General features: G+C 43.8%; 1 protein-coding gene across 1 annotated transcript in view; it reads right to left on the bottom strand.

Moving 5' to 3' along the window:
* The window catches only part of LOC147124027 (15-hydroxyprostaglandin dehydrogenase [NAD(+)]-like), a 164771-nt gene that overhangs the window by 112232 nt on the left and 36719 nt on the right, over window positions 1-15820 (bottom strand). The window contains exon 2 of the mRNA XM_085977731.1: window positions 12422-12545. Within this exon, the coding sequence (XP_085833857.1) occupies window positions 12422-12545 (124 nt within the window). The remainder of the gene's footprint in view (window positions 1-12421; window positions 12546-15820) is intronic.

Consider the following 15820-nt stretch of genomic DNA (forward strand, 5'->3'; position numbering starts at 1 on the left):
CTGGGGAAGAAGGCAGAAGCGGGAAAACCGCCATTTTGTGGGCGGAGGACGACGGCAAGAGCGGGAAGCCGCCATCCTTGATAACAAGTAAACAAAATAAAATCTGAGAAATTGCAAATCTACAATGCCTAAACACGGGAATATTAGCACCTTTGATAGTGACCTCGAAGATTGGGCCATACATGTTGAAAGAGTAAAAAATTATTGTAAGGCCAATAAAATTCATGACCAAGATAAAGCTCTAACATTATTAAATTTAATGGGTGCGAAGACATACGGGCAATTGAAACACCTGTTATCACCAGATGAACCGGCGGATAAGACGTTCGATGAGATTGTTACTGTCCTGAAAGATCATCTAAACCCCACGCCGCTGATGCTAGCGGAACGATTTAAATTTTATGACAGAAGGCAGCTACAGCATGAAAGCAATGCTGATTATTTGCTGGAATTGCGTAAATTAGCGAAATATTGCCAGTTTGGAACGGGACTGACAGAGGCACTTCGAGACAAATTTGTGTGTGGTTTATTTAAACAGGATACACAAAAGCGACTGCTCGAGGAGAATGAGCTGACGCTTGAGAAGGCGGTCACTATGGCAGCAGCACACGAAGCCGCAGCGAGAGGCACGGCAGTAATGCAGCTACGGTCACCGGAGCTCAGTGCACACAAATTGGGTGTGAGTTCTGGCAAATGTTATCGTTGTGGAAAGACAACGCATGATCAGAACCAGTGTTGGTTTAAAAACCAAGAATGTAGAACTTGTGGTAGGCTTGGACATATAGCTAGAGTATGCAGGTCAGGGAAGAAGACCAGCAACAAGAAGTCACCGCAAGGAAAATACGCAAAGGTACACAAGGTGACCGAACAGGAGTCCGATTCAGACGCTAGCAGTAATGAACTGGCTAGCTTAAGCTGTAATGAACTGGCTAGCTTAAGAGTACTCAACGCTGGTAAGGGTGCAGACCTCCAGACAATTTGGGTCACTCTTCAGATAGAAGGAGTCCAAGTAAAACTGGAATTGGACACTGGATCGGCATTGACGGTCATAAATAAGAAAGATTACGGAAAGTTATTCCAACATATTCCCCTACAGGATACGGGGATTATATTGAAAACATACACGGGGCAAAGAGTGTACCCCATCGGGAAAATAGAGGTTGCAGTGGTCCACAAGGGCGAAGACAGTCAAATAATGGACTTATATGTGATATCTGAAGGAGGTCCTCCACTACTAGGACGGGAGTGGATTAGGAAAATGAATATGGACTGGCATTTCCTACAAACAATAACGAGTGAGAACTCGGTGAAGATAGTCGGCCCAGACTCTGGAACGGATGATGGTAAGCCCAACTCAGGTGCAAAAGACAAAGTTTCAGCACAGAATTCCACTGAGCAACAACAACATAGTTTAACTGTGGATTCTGAGTCTGGCAAGTCTACTGATGTGCCCATTTCTGAGGGACACCGGGCTCGAACTCAACTCCATTTCAAACTACAACAGCAATTAGAACAAATGATTCGCCGTTTTGAGCAAGAGTTGAATGCAACGAAAGAGTTCTTTGATATAGAGTTGGAGAATCTGGAAAGACAACAGAAGCAGCTGATGGAGAAAATGGAGCAGGAGCACACAAAACGTCTGATGTCAGAGGAGTTAACGGTCAGCCAACTCCTGCATATGCTGAAGGACAGGACTCTGAAATGGGAAAAACTTGAACATGAACTTCAATATTCAAACGAAAGGGGTTCGGAGCTCTCAAAGGTTATTGGAAGAGCTGAGGTGGCAACACAGACTGAGATGACTGCAACAGAGCAGCCCTTGGATGCCAAAAGTACGCTGACTCACGTCAACGTAGAACAACAGACCGCTGAAACAGCTGCTCCGGTAGAGGGATTGCATAGTCCGATCAATCAATCTCCAAAGGAAGTTGAAGTATTAAAATCACAAATGAGGTCACTAGTAAACGACTTGCTGAAAGCCCAGAAAAAGCTGGATGCAGAGGTACACATGAAGAAGTCTCTTCAGGAAAGATGTCTGGATTTGGAACAAGAGCTGGCTAACGTCCAGCTGGGTATGGAGGAAATAGACGACCCTCTCACTGGTCTAGCTCAGGACGACACCGAATATTACGATGTCCTGTCCTGCCCAGCTTGTAACTTCGACTCCCAAAGTGCAGAAATCATGGAGGAGCACCAAAAGTCTACGGAACATCGGGAGAAGCTGGCTCTACGACGGAAACAGGGGGAAGAGAAGGAGGAACTGCGCATGCAGCTGGCAGCTGTGGCAGCTGACAATGGAGCCCAGAGAGTCTCCAAGAAGCAGAAAAGGAAAAGTAAAAACAGAAGATGACCCATCTGAACCATTATCACCTCTACCAGATCACACACGTGGTCCCTCCGAACGGAGCCAATTCAGTTCGGAAGTTCAAACTGTTAAATCCATGGAAGGACTATTGAATGAGTCACTCCAGCAACGTGAACCGACTACACCACAGAGATTGAATCTGTGAACTGTTTTCCGCAGAGACTGAATCTGTGATCTGTTTTGACATGAAGTTATCTATGTATCTATGTTATTCTGTTATGTAAACCTGAAGTTATATATGTATATATGTTATTACGTTATGTTAAATGGGGAGATGACTGTAAAGCTAGGAAGGGAGGAATGTTGTGTATGTAATATGTGTGCTACTTTGAACCTATGGACAGGACTGCACTACTTGTTGGGCGTAGTGATACGCAGTACCACTCCTGGCCATAGGGGTATAAATAGTACTGTGGGTACTGATCCCCCTCAGTTCCCGCCTGTGGGCATGAAGTAAAGACCTATGTATAGTCCCTACCTCCAACCAGTAAAGACCTGTTTGAGTTATACGTTTAAGTCTTTGTGTTAATTGTTCAATACAATACACATACTTAACAATAAGAACATAAGAAATAGGAGCAGGAGTAGGCCATACGGCCCCTCGGGCCTGTTCCACCATTCAATAGGATCATGGCTGATCTGAATCTAGACTCACGTCCACTTCCCTGCCCTCTCCCCCATAACCCCTAATTCCCTTATCTGCTAGGAAAATGTCTATCTCCATTTTAAATTTATTTAATGTTGCAGCTTCCACAGCTCTCTGAGGTAGCAAATTCCATAGATTTACTACCCTCTGAGTGAAGAGGTTTCTCCTCATCTCAGTATTGAAAGGGCAGCCCCTTATTCTAAGATTATGCCCCCTTGTTCTAGTCTCACCCATCAGTGGAAAAATCCTCACCGCATCCACCCGATCAAGCCCCCTCACAATCTTATATGTTTCGATAAGATCGCCTCTCATTCTTCTGAACTCCAATGAGTAGAGTCCCAACCTACTCAACCTTTCCTCATACGTCAACCCCCTCATCTCTGGAATCAACCGAGTGAACCTTCTCTGAACCGCCTCGAGAGCAAGTATATATTTTCTTAAATATGGAAACCAAAACTGCACGCAGTATTCCAGGTGTGGCCTCACCAATACCCTGTATAATTGCAGCAAGACTTCCCTGTTTTTATACTCCATCCCCCTTGCAATAAAAGCCAAGATTCCATTGGCCTTCCTGATCACCTGCTGCACCTGCATACTAACTTTTTGTGTTTCATGCACCAGGACCCCCAGATCCCTTTGTACTGTAGCACTTTGCAGCTTCTATCCATTTAGATAATAACTTGCTCTTTGATTTTTTCTGCCAAAGTGCATAACCTCACACTTTCCAACATTATATTGCATCTGCCAAATCTCTGCCCACTCATTTAGCCTGTCTATGTCCTTTTGAAGGTTTTTTATGTCCTCCTCACTCACTGCTTTCCCTCCCATCTTTGTATCGTCGGCAAACTTGGATATGTTGCACTCGGTCCCTTCCTCCAAATTGTTAATATAGATTGTAAAGAGTTGGGGTCCCAGCACTGACCCCTGCGGAACACCACTAGTTACTGATTGCAAGCCCGAGAACGAACCATTTATCCCAACTCTTTGTTTTCTGCTAGATAGCCAATCTTCCACCCATGCCAGTATATTACCCCCAATCCCGTGATTTTTTATCTTGATCAGAAATCTTTTGTGTGGAACCTTGTCAAATGCCTTTTGGAAGTCCAAATACACTACATCCACTGGCTCCCCTTTATCCACCCTGTATGTTACATCCTCAAAGAATTCAAGCAAATTTGTCAAACATGACTTCCCCTTCGTAAAACCATGCTAACTCTGTCCTATTAAATTATGTTTATCCAAATGCTCTGTTACTGTTTCCTTAATAATGGACTCCAACATTTTGCCAACCACAGATGTTAGGCTAACTGGTCTACTTCCCTTCTTAAATAAGGGTGTTACATTAGCAGTTTTCCAATCTGCCGGGACCTTTCCTGAGTCCAGGGAGTTCTGGAAAATGATCATCAATGCATCCACAATCCCTACCGCCACTTCTCTCAAGACCCTAGGATGTAGGCCATCAGGTCCGGGGGATTTATCCGCCTTAAATCCCATTATTTTACTGAGTACCATCTCCTTAGTGATTTTAATCATGTTTAGCTCCTCCCCCCCCATTGCCCCCTGTTTGTCCAGTGTTGGGATATTTTTAGTGTCCTCTACTGTAAAGACTGATACAAAATATTTGTTCAGCGTCTTTGCCATCTCCATGTTCCCCAACACTAGTTTCCCGGTCCCATCCTCTAAGGGACCAACGTTCACTTTAGCCACCCTTTTTCTTTTTATATAGCTGCAGAAACTCTTGCTATCTGTTTTTATATTTTTTGCTAGTTTACTTTCATAATCTATTTTCCCTTTCTTAATTAATCTTTTAGTTATTGTTTGCTGGCTTTTAAATGCTTCCCAATCTTCTATCCTCCCACTAGATTTGGCTACTTTATATGCCCTTGTTTTCAGTCGAATACTATCCTTTATTACTTTACTAAGCCACGGATGGCTGTCTTTTCTTTTACTCCCCTTTTTCCTCAGTGGAATATATTTATCTTGAAAGATGTGAAATATCTCCTTGAATGTAGACCACTGCTCTTGTACCATCTTACACTTTAATCTGTTTTCCCAGTTCACTTTAGTCAATTCTACTCTCATACCTTCATAGTCTCCTTTATTTGAGCTCAGTACACTGGTTTGAGATCCAACTCTCTCACCCTCAAACTGAATTTGTAATTCAACCATATTATGGTCACTCATTCCAAGGGGATCCTTTACTAGTACATTTTTTATTAATCCTGTCTCATTACACAGGACCAGATCTAAGATTGCCTGCCCCCTGGTTGGTTCAGTTACATACTGCTCAAGGAACCCATCCCTAATACACTCTATGAACTCTTCCTCAATGCTGCCATGCCCAATTTGATTAGTCCAGTCAATATGAAATTTAAAATCCCCCATGATTATAGCTGTTCCCTTACTACAAGCCCCAACTATTTCCTGATTTATACTCTGACCAACAGAGTTGCAACTGTTAGGAGGCTTATAGACTACGCCCACTAGTGACTTTTTCCCCTTATTATTCCTTATCTCCACCCAAACTGTTTCACTATCCTGATCCTTTGACCCAATATCATTTCTGACTATTGCAGTGATTCCATCCTTGATTAACATAGCAACCCCACCTCCCTTTCCTTCCTGTCTGTCCTTCCTAATTGTCCTTCCTAAGCTATTCAGATATCCCTTGTTTCCCTCAGCGGTCAGGCAGCATTTGTGGAGAGTGAAACAGAATTAACATTTCAGGTCGATGACCTTTCATCACAGCCTGGTGAAGGGTCAGCGACCTGAAACGTTAACTCTGTTTCCCTCTCCACAGATGCTGCCTGACCTGCTGAGTGTTTCCGGCATCTTCTGTTTTTATTTCAGATTTCCAGCGTCCGCAGTATTATATTTTTGTTCTTTGAGGGACAATGTTCTTCTCTAATGTCCTTAATTTCTTTAATGCCTTTTTTCCATTATCTGATGTAACCATCATCTCAGACATCCAATAATCTCTCATTGTTCTTTTAAGCAGGTTACAGGCCATAAGAACATAAGAACATAAGAAATAGGAGCAGGAGTCAGCCATTCGGCCCTTCGAGCCTGCTTCGCCATTCAATGAGATCATGGCTGATCTTCTGCCTCAACTCCATTCACCGGCCCTATCGCCATATCCCTTGATGCCCTTACTAGTCAGAAATCTATCGACTTCTGTTTTGAATATACCCAATGACTGAGCCTCCACAGCCCTCTGGGGTAGAGAATTCCAAAGATTCACCACCCTCTGTGTGAAGAAATTTCTTCTCATCTCAGTCCTGAGTGGCCTACCCTTTATCCTGAGGCTGTGGCCCCTGGTTCTAGACTCACCAGCTAAGGGAACCATTCTCCCAGCATCCACCCTATCAAGCCCTGTAATAATTTTGTATGCTTCAATGAGATCCCCTCTCATTCTTCTGAACTCAAGAGAATACAGGCCTAGTTTACTCAATCTCTTCTCATACGACAGTCCCGCCATCCCAGGAATCAATCTCGTGAACCTTCGTTGCACTCCCTCTATGGCAAGTATATCGTTCCTTAGGTAAGGAGACCAAAATTGTACACAATACTCCAGGTGTGGTCTCACCAAGGTCCTATATAATTGGAGTAAGACTTCTTTACTCCTGTACTCAAATCCTCTTGTAATGAAGGCCAGCATACCATTTGCCTTCCTAATGGCTTGCTGCACCTGCACATTCTCTTTCAGTGATTCATGTACAAGGACACCCAGGTCCCTTTGAGCATCTGCATTCCTCAATCTTTCACCATTTAGGTAATACTCTGCCTTTCTGTTTTTTCTACCAAAGTGGATAACTTCACATTTATCCACATTATATTCCATCTGCCATGTTCTCGCCCACTCACTGAGCCTGTTGAGATCCCCTTGAATCCTCTTCACATCCTCTTCGCAACTGACACTGCCACCTAGCTTTGTATCATCAGCAAATTTGGAAATGTTACATTTAGTCCCCTCATCCAAATAATTGATATAGATTGTGAATAGCTGGGGCCCAAGCACCGATCCTTGCGGTACCCCACTAGCCACAGCCTGCCATCCTGAAAAAGACCTGTTTATCCCTACTCTTTGTTTTCTGTCTGTTAACCAATTCTCAATCCATGCTAGTATATTACCCCTAATTCCATGTGCCCTAATTCTGTTCACCAACCTCTTGTGTGGGACCTTATCGAAGGACTTCTGAAAATCCAAATACACCATATCTACCGGTTCCCCTTTGTCCAATCCACTAGTTACATCCTCAATGAAATCCAATAGGTTTGTTAAACAGGATTTCCCTTTCATAAATCCATGTTGACTCTGCCCAATCTTACTATTAGTTTCTAAGTGCCCAGTGATTGCATCCTTTATAATAGATTCCAGCATTTTCCCAACTACTGATGTGAGGCTAACAGGACTGTAGTTCCCCTTTTTCTCTCTCCCTCCTTTCTTAAATAGTGGAGTTACATTTGCTATCCTCCAATCTGCAGGAACCGTTCCAGAATCTATAGAATTTTGGAAGATGACAACCAATGTGTCCACTATCCCAATGGCCACCTCTTTCAAAACCCTAGGATGTAGGTCATCCGGTCCTTGGGATTTATCGACTTTTAGTCCCATTAATTTTGCTAGTACTGTTTTTTTACTAATAATAATTTCTTTAAGTTCCTCATTCTCGCCACACCCTTGGTTTTCTCATATTTCTGGGAGGTTTTTTGTGTCTTCCTCCGTGAAGACAGAAACAAAGTATTTATTTAATTTCTCCGCCATTTCCTCATTCCCCATTATAAATTCTCCATTCTCTGACTGTAAAGTACCTACATTTATCTTTGCCAGTTTTTTCCTTTTCACATACCTATAGAAGCTTATGCAATCCATTTTTATATTTTTCACTAGTTTGTGCTCATATTCCATTTTCCCTTTCTTTATCAATTTCTTGGCCCCCCTTTGCTGATTTCTAAAAAGATCCCAATCCTCAGGCTGACCGCTTTTTTTGGCAACTTTATAAGCTTCCTCCTTTGACTTAATACTAACTTTAATTTCTTTTGTTAGCCATGGTTGGATCACTTTTCCTTTTGGGTTTTTATACCCTGGAGGAATATATGTTTGTTGCAAATTATGCATTATTTCCTTGAATGTTAGCCATTGTATGTCCACCTTCATACCTTTTAGTGTAGTCTCCCAATCTACCATGGCCAACTTGTCCCTCATACCCTTGTAGTTTCCTCTGTTTAGATTGAGGACCTTAGTTTCAGATTGGACTACATCACTCTCAAACTCAATGTAAAATTCAATTATATTATGGTCACTTGTCCCTAAAGGCCCCTTTACCACAAGATTATTGATTAGCCCTTTCTCATTAGACAGCACCAGATCCAGAATAGCCTGTTCCCTGGTTGGTTCCTCCACATACTGATCCAGTAAACCATCTCGCATGCATTCCAATAATTCGTCCTCCACACCATTAGTGGTAATTTGATTTGCCCAGCCAATATGTAGATTAAAGTCCCCCATGATTACCGTATTGCCCTTGTTACATGCACTTCTAATTTCTTGACTGATACTGTGCCCTACATTTCCACTACTGTTTGGTGGTTATACACAACTCCCACCAATGTTTACCACCCTTTGCTGCTTCTTAGCTCCACTCAAACTGATTCCAGTTCTACATCACGATCTGCCGAACCAAGATCTTTTATCTCTACCGTACCTATCTCATCCCTTATTAACAGCACTACGCCACCTCCTTTTCCTGTTTGTCTGTCCTTCCTAAATGTTGAGTACCCTAGAGCATTGTGTTCCCAGCTTTGGTTACCCTGCAACCATGTCTCTGTAATGGCAATTACATCATACCCATTTACTTCTATTTTTGCCATTAATTCATCCACCTTGTTGCGAATGCTATGTGCACTTAGATAAAGTGCTTTCTACTTTGCCTGTTTAATATTTTTCTGCACTTTGACCCTCTTTACTGTTGGCCTTTGTTTCTGCTCCCTACAAGTTTTGCTGACTACTTTTCTAACTTGCACTACCAGCTTTGTATCTCTCCATTCTGTGCCCACACTGAGGTTCCCAGCCCCTTGACAAACTACACTAGGCTGGGAACCTAAGTGTGGGCCCAGAACGGAGAGAAACAAAGCTGGAAGTGCAAGTTAGAAAAGTAGTCAGCCGATACGCCCTCTCTCATGTGTTTTTTCCTCTCCTACCTCCATTCTGATCCTGTTAATATGGTTGTTCCTTTTTCAGGTAAAGAGTTGGATAATGAAAACCGCACACCTCCTTGCCGGAAAGATTTTAGTTTGTTGATTTTATGCATAGTACGTGCATTTCTTGGGTGCTGAATGCCCTGTGACCTTATTCCAGTTTGTTTTAACCGCAAAAAAAAACTTCTGAGATGGTTTAAGAAAGAAATTCATCGCATTTTTAGCAACAATCAAACTCAAGTGCAAGAGCCCAACACCCTCAGATGATTCTGGTTTTTATCTCCACTACTTGATATGAGGAAGAGCTTCTTGACATTTGTCCTAAATTTGTCTTTGACTAGTTGGAACCCGTGTCTCCTTGTCCAACTTTCACAGTTTAATTTGACCTACTTGCGAGTTACATTCTTGTATATCTCCATCAGGTAACCTCTCAGTTGCTTGCTTTCAAAACTGAAAAGCACAGGCTTCTCCAGCTTTATCTCTCATTCTAAAGTTCCAAACTGCCTCCAGAATTTGAACGTCTCCGTTGTGCCTCATTGACCAGTACTGAACACCGCACTCTGGTCTGACCAGAGCACCATACAGTTTGAGGACGACTTCCTCTGCCTTGTACGACCTTACGTTTCCTACATTACAACAGTGACTACACTTCCAAAAGTACTCAGGCCTCGGACTGAAATGGCAGTTGGACCCCGATGACGTAGTCGGAATCCGATCTGCACCTTCACAGTAGGACCCCGCTGCCTTCCTGTGGCTGACCCGCTCACCTGCTCAAGAGAGCAGGTTAATATCGGGATGCAGCGGGAAGGCAGTGGGATAAGAGGGGGAAAGCCACTGCCCTTTTTTTTTAACTGCCCCCATCCCGCCTGGTTTCCGTCAAGCGGAAGGAGTTAAAACCGGGGCCATCGTGTGGGACTGGTGTCGTGCAGTAGGGCTTCCAGTGTTTAGGCAGTGAACCTGACTATCCTCAATGTACAGTGCACCATTTTTCAGCCATTCTGTTTAGTTCACATGTGCCACGGTCTTCCCAGCATTGTTTCAAAAGAGATAAAAAAGAAAGACTGTATTTATATCGCGCTGTTCACGACCTCAGGAGATCTCAAAGCACTTTACAGACAATGAAGTAATTGTTGTAATGTGGGGAACGCATCAACCAATTTGTGCAGAGCACGCTCCCAAATGATTAGATCATCTAGACTTGACTATTCCAATGCACTCCTGGTCAGGCTCCCCTCTTCCACCCTCCATTAACTTAAGCTCATCCAAAACTCTGCTGCCCGTGTCCTAACTCGCACCAAGTCCCGTTCGCCCATCTCCCCTGTGCTCGCTGACCTACATTGGCTCCCGGTTAAGCAACGCCTCGATTTCAAAATTCTCATCCTTGTTTTCAAACTCCTCCATGGCCTCACCCCTCTGTAAGCTCCTACAACCCTCCGAGATCTCTGCGCTCCTGTAATTCTGGCCTCTTGCGCATCCCCGATTTTAATCGCTCCACCATTGGCGGCCGTGCCATCAGCTGCCAAGGCCCTAAGCCCTGGAATTCTCTCCCTAAACCACTTTGCCTCTCTCTCCTCCTTTAAGATGCTCCTTAAAACCTACCTCTTTCACCTGCCTTAATATCCCCTTATGTGTCTCGGTGTCAAGTTTTGTTTGGTAACGCTCCTGTGAAGCGCCTTGGGACATTTTACTACGTCAAAGGCGCTATATCAATGCAAGTTGTTGTTGTTTTAATGATGTTGGTTGAGGGATAAATATTGGCCAGGACGCTGGGTAGAACTCCCCTGGTCTTTCTTCGATACAGTGCCATGGGATCTTTTACATCCACGAGAGGACACACTCTCAGAGCCAGTTTAACTTCTCATCTGAGAGACGGCACCTCCGACAGTGCAGCACTCCCTCAGTACTGCACTGGAGTGTCAGCCTAGATTTTGTGCTCAAGTTGCTGGAGTGGGACTGTGAACCCACAGCCTTTGGGGTTCAGGAGCTGTCACTCAACATTTAAATGCCTTCTAATTGCAGTTCACAGCTGTTTCACTGGCTGGCCTGCTGTGTGAGAGCGAAAGGCCAAATTTTAGATGCATATTGAAAACAGGAGAAATATGTGCGCATTCTATTAACAGTCAGAGACCAAAGGTATCCCTCAATTAACATCTTAAGTAGTACTGTAATATGTACTTTAATATTACAGTACAGGAAACGTTAATGGTTTGCAGGCTAAGCAAAAAAGTTCAGCGTGTCATGCAGGGCAACAAAAAGTGTTCAGTAACAACAAATCTCATGCAAATTCAATGCATATAATTTGCAAATCGGGAGTGCTGCAAACCAAGGCCACTGACCTTTCCAAATCACTGGTTAGGCCCCACCTGGAGTATTGTGTCCAATTCTGGGCACCACACTTTAGGAAGGATGTCAAGTTCTTGGAAAAGGTGCAGAGCAGATTTACTAGAATGGTACCTGGGATAGAATCATAGAATGGTTACAGCATAGAAGGAAGCCATTCGGCCCGTCGAGCCCGTGTCGGCTGTCTGCAAGAGCACTTCAGCTAGTCCCACTCTATGCGGGACTTCAGTTATCTGGAGAGACTGGAGAAGCTGGGATTGTTTTCCTTAGAGCAGTGAAAGTTAAGGGGAGATTTAATAGAACCGTTCAAAATTATGAAAGGCTCTGATAGAGTAAATGAGGAGAAACCGTTTCCATTCGCAGGAGGGTCGGTAACCAGAGGACACAGATTTAAGATAATTAGCAATAGAACCAGGTGCGAGAATTTTTTATTTACGTAACGAGAATGCACTGCCTGAAAGGGTGGTGGAAGCAGATTCAATAGTAACTTTCAAAAGGTAATTGGTTATATACTTGAATAGGAGAAATTTGCCGGGCAATGGGGAACGAGCAGGGGAGCGGGACTAATTCGATAAGCTCTTTCAAAGAGCTGGCACAGGCATGATGGGCAGAATGGCCTCCTTCTGTGCTGTATGATTCTACCTCCACACCCAACTCCCAGATCTCCCAATCAAGACTCCGTGCTAGCACCTTGCAATTTTTGGGGGCTCCAACCTTCACGTGGCATTAACTGTTATTGGCAATTGATTGACCAGTTTTTAATACATTCAGATCATGTATAAATGTTGGAAGAGGAGTTTACTTTCAGACGGTTCAGTGCCCTTGAACGAGAAACCTTTGACTGCACAAATTGCTAAATAATTTTTACTGACCTTTCAACTGGGACAGGGATGTGACGTCACAGACGATGAACGCAGTTCTACCAGGCCCATATCTTTGATCAAACTCTGCTTTGGTAGCCGTACCTTGCGTGTGATTGATATCACATATAACCACCTGGAAGGTGAAGAGTAGACCTTTACACAATCCATTGAAAGAAGATGATGCAGAATGAACTGCAAAACCAATTTTTCCCAAAACATATAGCATCTTTCACGTAGAACCGTCTTGAACACTTACTGATATTTGGTTGAGGAATCCGCAACTCTTAAAACAAATCCTTAGTGGAGAACAGAAGGAGTTAGAGTTTCATTCATGTCAACAAAAGAAGGAAAGAGCATTTCTACAACACCTTCCCGTGCAAGCGCAGGAGATGCAACACCTGCCCTTATACCTCCCCCCTTCCCACTGTCCAGGGCCCCAAACACCCCTTCCAGGTGAAACAGCGATTTACTTGTACTTCTTGCAATCTAGTATACTGTATTCGCTGCTCACGATGTGGTCTCCTCTACATTGGGGAGACCAAACACAGATTGGGTGACCGCTTTGCGGAACACCTCTGTTCAGTCCGTAAGGATGACCTCGAGCTTCCGGTCGCCTGTCATTTTAATTCACCGCTTCATTCCCACTCAGACCTCACTGTACTCGGGCTCTTGCATTGTTCCACGTAAGCTCAACGTAAGCTCGAGGAACAGCACCTCATCTTTCGATTAGGCACTTTACAGCCTTCCGGACTCAATATCGAGTTCAACAATTTCAGATCATAACCTCGGCCCCATTACATTTTTACTTATTTTTTATCCACACCATTGTTTTGGCCCTTCCCCCCCTTTTTTTCTCTCCCACATGGCAGCTGTCTCCCATTCTGCCAGCGCATTTCACACCTAATCTAGAGCCGTCTTTTGGCTCCACTAGTCCTATCACCATCTCGTCTCGTTTTGAATACCTCTTAATGTCTCTTCTTCTCTTTTGTTTTCTCCCAGCCTGGCCTTTTAATCTATTTAATTTCCTGTGCTTTTTCAGTCTTGACAAAGGGTTTGACCCGAAACATTGACTGTATTTTCTCTCCACGGATGTTGCCTGGCCTGCTGAGTTTTTCCAGCATTTTCTGTTGTTATTTCAGATTTCCAGCATCTGCAGTATTTTGCTATCATTTCTACAACACCATTCACATCCTCAGGATGTCCCAAAGCGCTTCACAGCCAATTAAGTATTTTTGGCTGGGTCGTCACTGTTGCAATGTCAGAAAACCATTAGGAAGCTGTCCAGACAAATCCGCTCATGTCCGACTTGTGTGTACGCAGGTGTAAGATCTAAATGAGAAAACTATCGAAAGGCTGGTGCAGGAGGCACAGGGGGTTAAACAAGCTTCTCCAGGGCTAAGCTATTTTTCATTAAATTGACCATTATCACCGACCTAGGCTTTAAGCCACAGCTGCTTCCTGTGGTGCAAAGACATCAGTTGCGAGATGATTGTCACGGAGGATAGAGATCTAGCTCGCAAAACGGCAAGAATAACCTGTGCTGATTTTGCAGAAGTGTCTGTATTGTCTGCATCAAAATGACTAACCTAAGCTGATGGAATACTAAACTATTTTAAATCAGAGACAATCACAAATAACCAGCTGTTGAACTGACCCTTGACTACTGGAATCACAAAAGGTCTGAAAGGACAGAAAAACAGAAAGATTCTACAACAGACCAGAGTTAAAAAACCATTAAGAGTGTACGTGCAGAAGAATTGATTGATTTAACTGGGAAATATGATCAAGGAGAAGGGTATAACTGAGGACGCATCGTAGCCTTCGGGGTAGTCATAGGAAGGGACCCAGAGTGCGTATCCGACCAAGGAAGAAGGAAGAAACGTGAAGATACCATCCTTCGCACGCTGACTGTGGCTCGGGTAATGTAAGATCTATTTGGGGTTGTGTGTCTCTTAGTGTGTGTACTCATTGTATAATCTTAATAAAGATCCACCGCTGCTGTTAATTAACATCAAGTCCGAGTCCTCAGTATTCTTACAATTGGCAACCCAGATGGGACCACAATAGGGTTGTTGTGTGAGTGAGCTAGATTTTGGGTTTTACATTCCTAGTAACCATGACATACCCACCATACTAGATCGATCCTAATCCTAATGGTTTGAAGGACCAGAGTAGGACTTGAGCAATGGTGGCCTTGTCGGGTTGTACAATCAGTGACAGTCATGTTTAAGAAGCAAAACGTGGAGGTAGCATTAGAAAAGAAGCTGAGTAAATTAAGTAGTAAGGACGTTCAGGATTTGGTGGCTAATTGCCTGACCAATAAGATGTCCTCGTATAAGGAAGCAATTGAATATGTCCAGAGACGGGTAGATAACAAAAAGATTAAAATAGATAAAGCAAGGAGATTACTGGTATTTGCTGCTCACTTTTGCACTCAGGGCTGTGATGAGAAAGTAGAAGATTTAAAGAGACAAAGAGAACAGTCGGCACAGGAACAGGAGGAGCAGATACAGGATTTAAAGAAACAGTTGGAGGATGAGCAAAGGAAAAGCGGACAGTCGGAGTTTATGCTTCAACAGCAACAGTTAACTAGTGTTACAGCCTCCGTGGCAATGTCAGAGGCGGCGGAGGTCAAAAAGCAATGTGAAAAAGCAAAGATGGAGAATGAGCAATTAAAGCAGTGACTGGAAGATGTCCGAGGGGCCCTGCGGGAGGCGGTCACACAGCCGCACCATAGGGTTAACGTTCAAGAAGCATCAGACCAAGAGTTGAGTAAGTTGAGTGTTAAGGATACTCAAACGTTAGTGTCAGTGTGTCTGACAAGTGAGAAATCGGGCTGGATTTTGCCAGCCAAGACTAGTTGGGGGCGGGACTGCTGCCTTCCGGGTTCTAGTCCCGCCCCCAGCGACGTCTGATGAACAAACGATATATTGCCCTGATTGGCCGTGTTAAGCCCGCCCTGCGGGCTTGCTGGCCAATTAAGGGAAAGCCGGTGTCAGATAACATCAGTGCATGACGCTTCATCTGCCGGTTTTCTTAAAGGGCCAGGCCGTGGTTCAGTGGATAAAGAATTACACGGATGCTGTACATAACAAACAACAGGTCTTTACTGGAGGAGGGTCATCTCTAGACTGGAGTACAGAGGCATGCGCACAGCTTATATACCGGTGTGGTTACTGCCGGTACTACAGTATACAGGAGCTGTAAAAAGTAGTTCTGACTTAAAGCACATACACTACAATTCCTCCCTTTTTAGATTAATAATACCCCCTTAATATTCAAATAACAATTACATTTTTACATGTACATTCAATAACAAAAAGTCCATTTATAGATTCAGTCTTTGGGGCGGCTTCCTGACCCTTTCGGGATAGCGCCTTTCCGGAGGTTCTTGTTCTTGGTGCAGAG

The sequence above is a fragment of the Somniosus microcephalus genome, chromosome 1 (assembly GCF_052327205.1).
Source record: "Somniosus microcephalus isolate GS21.2 chromosome 1, FLI_Smic_1.0, whole genome shotgun sequence".
NCBI classification, from domain to species: domain Eukaryota; kingdom Metazoa; phylum Chordata; class Chondrichthyes; order Squaliformes; family Somniosidae; genus Somniosus; species Somniosus microcephalus.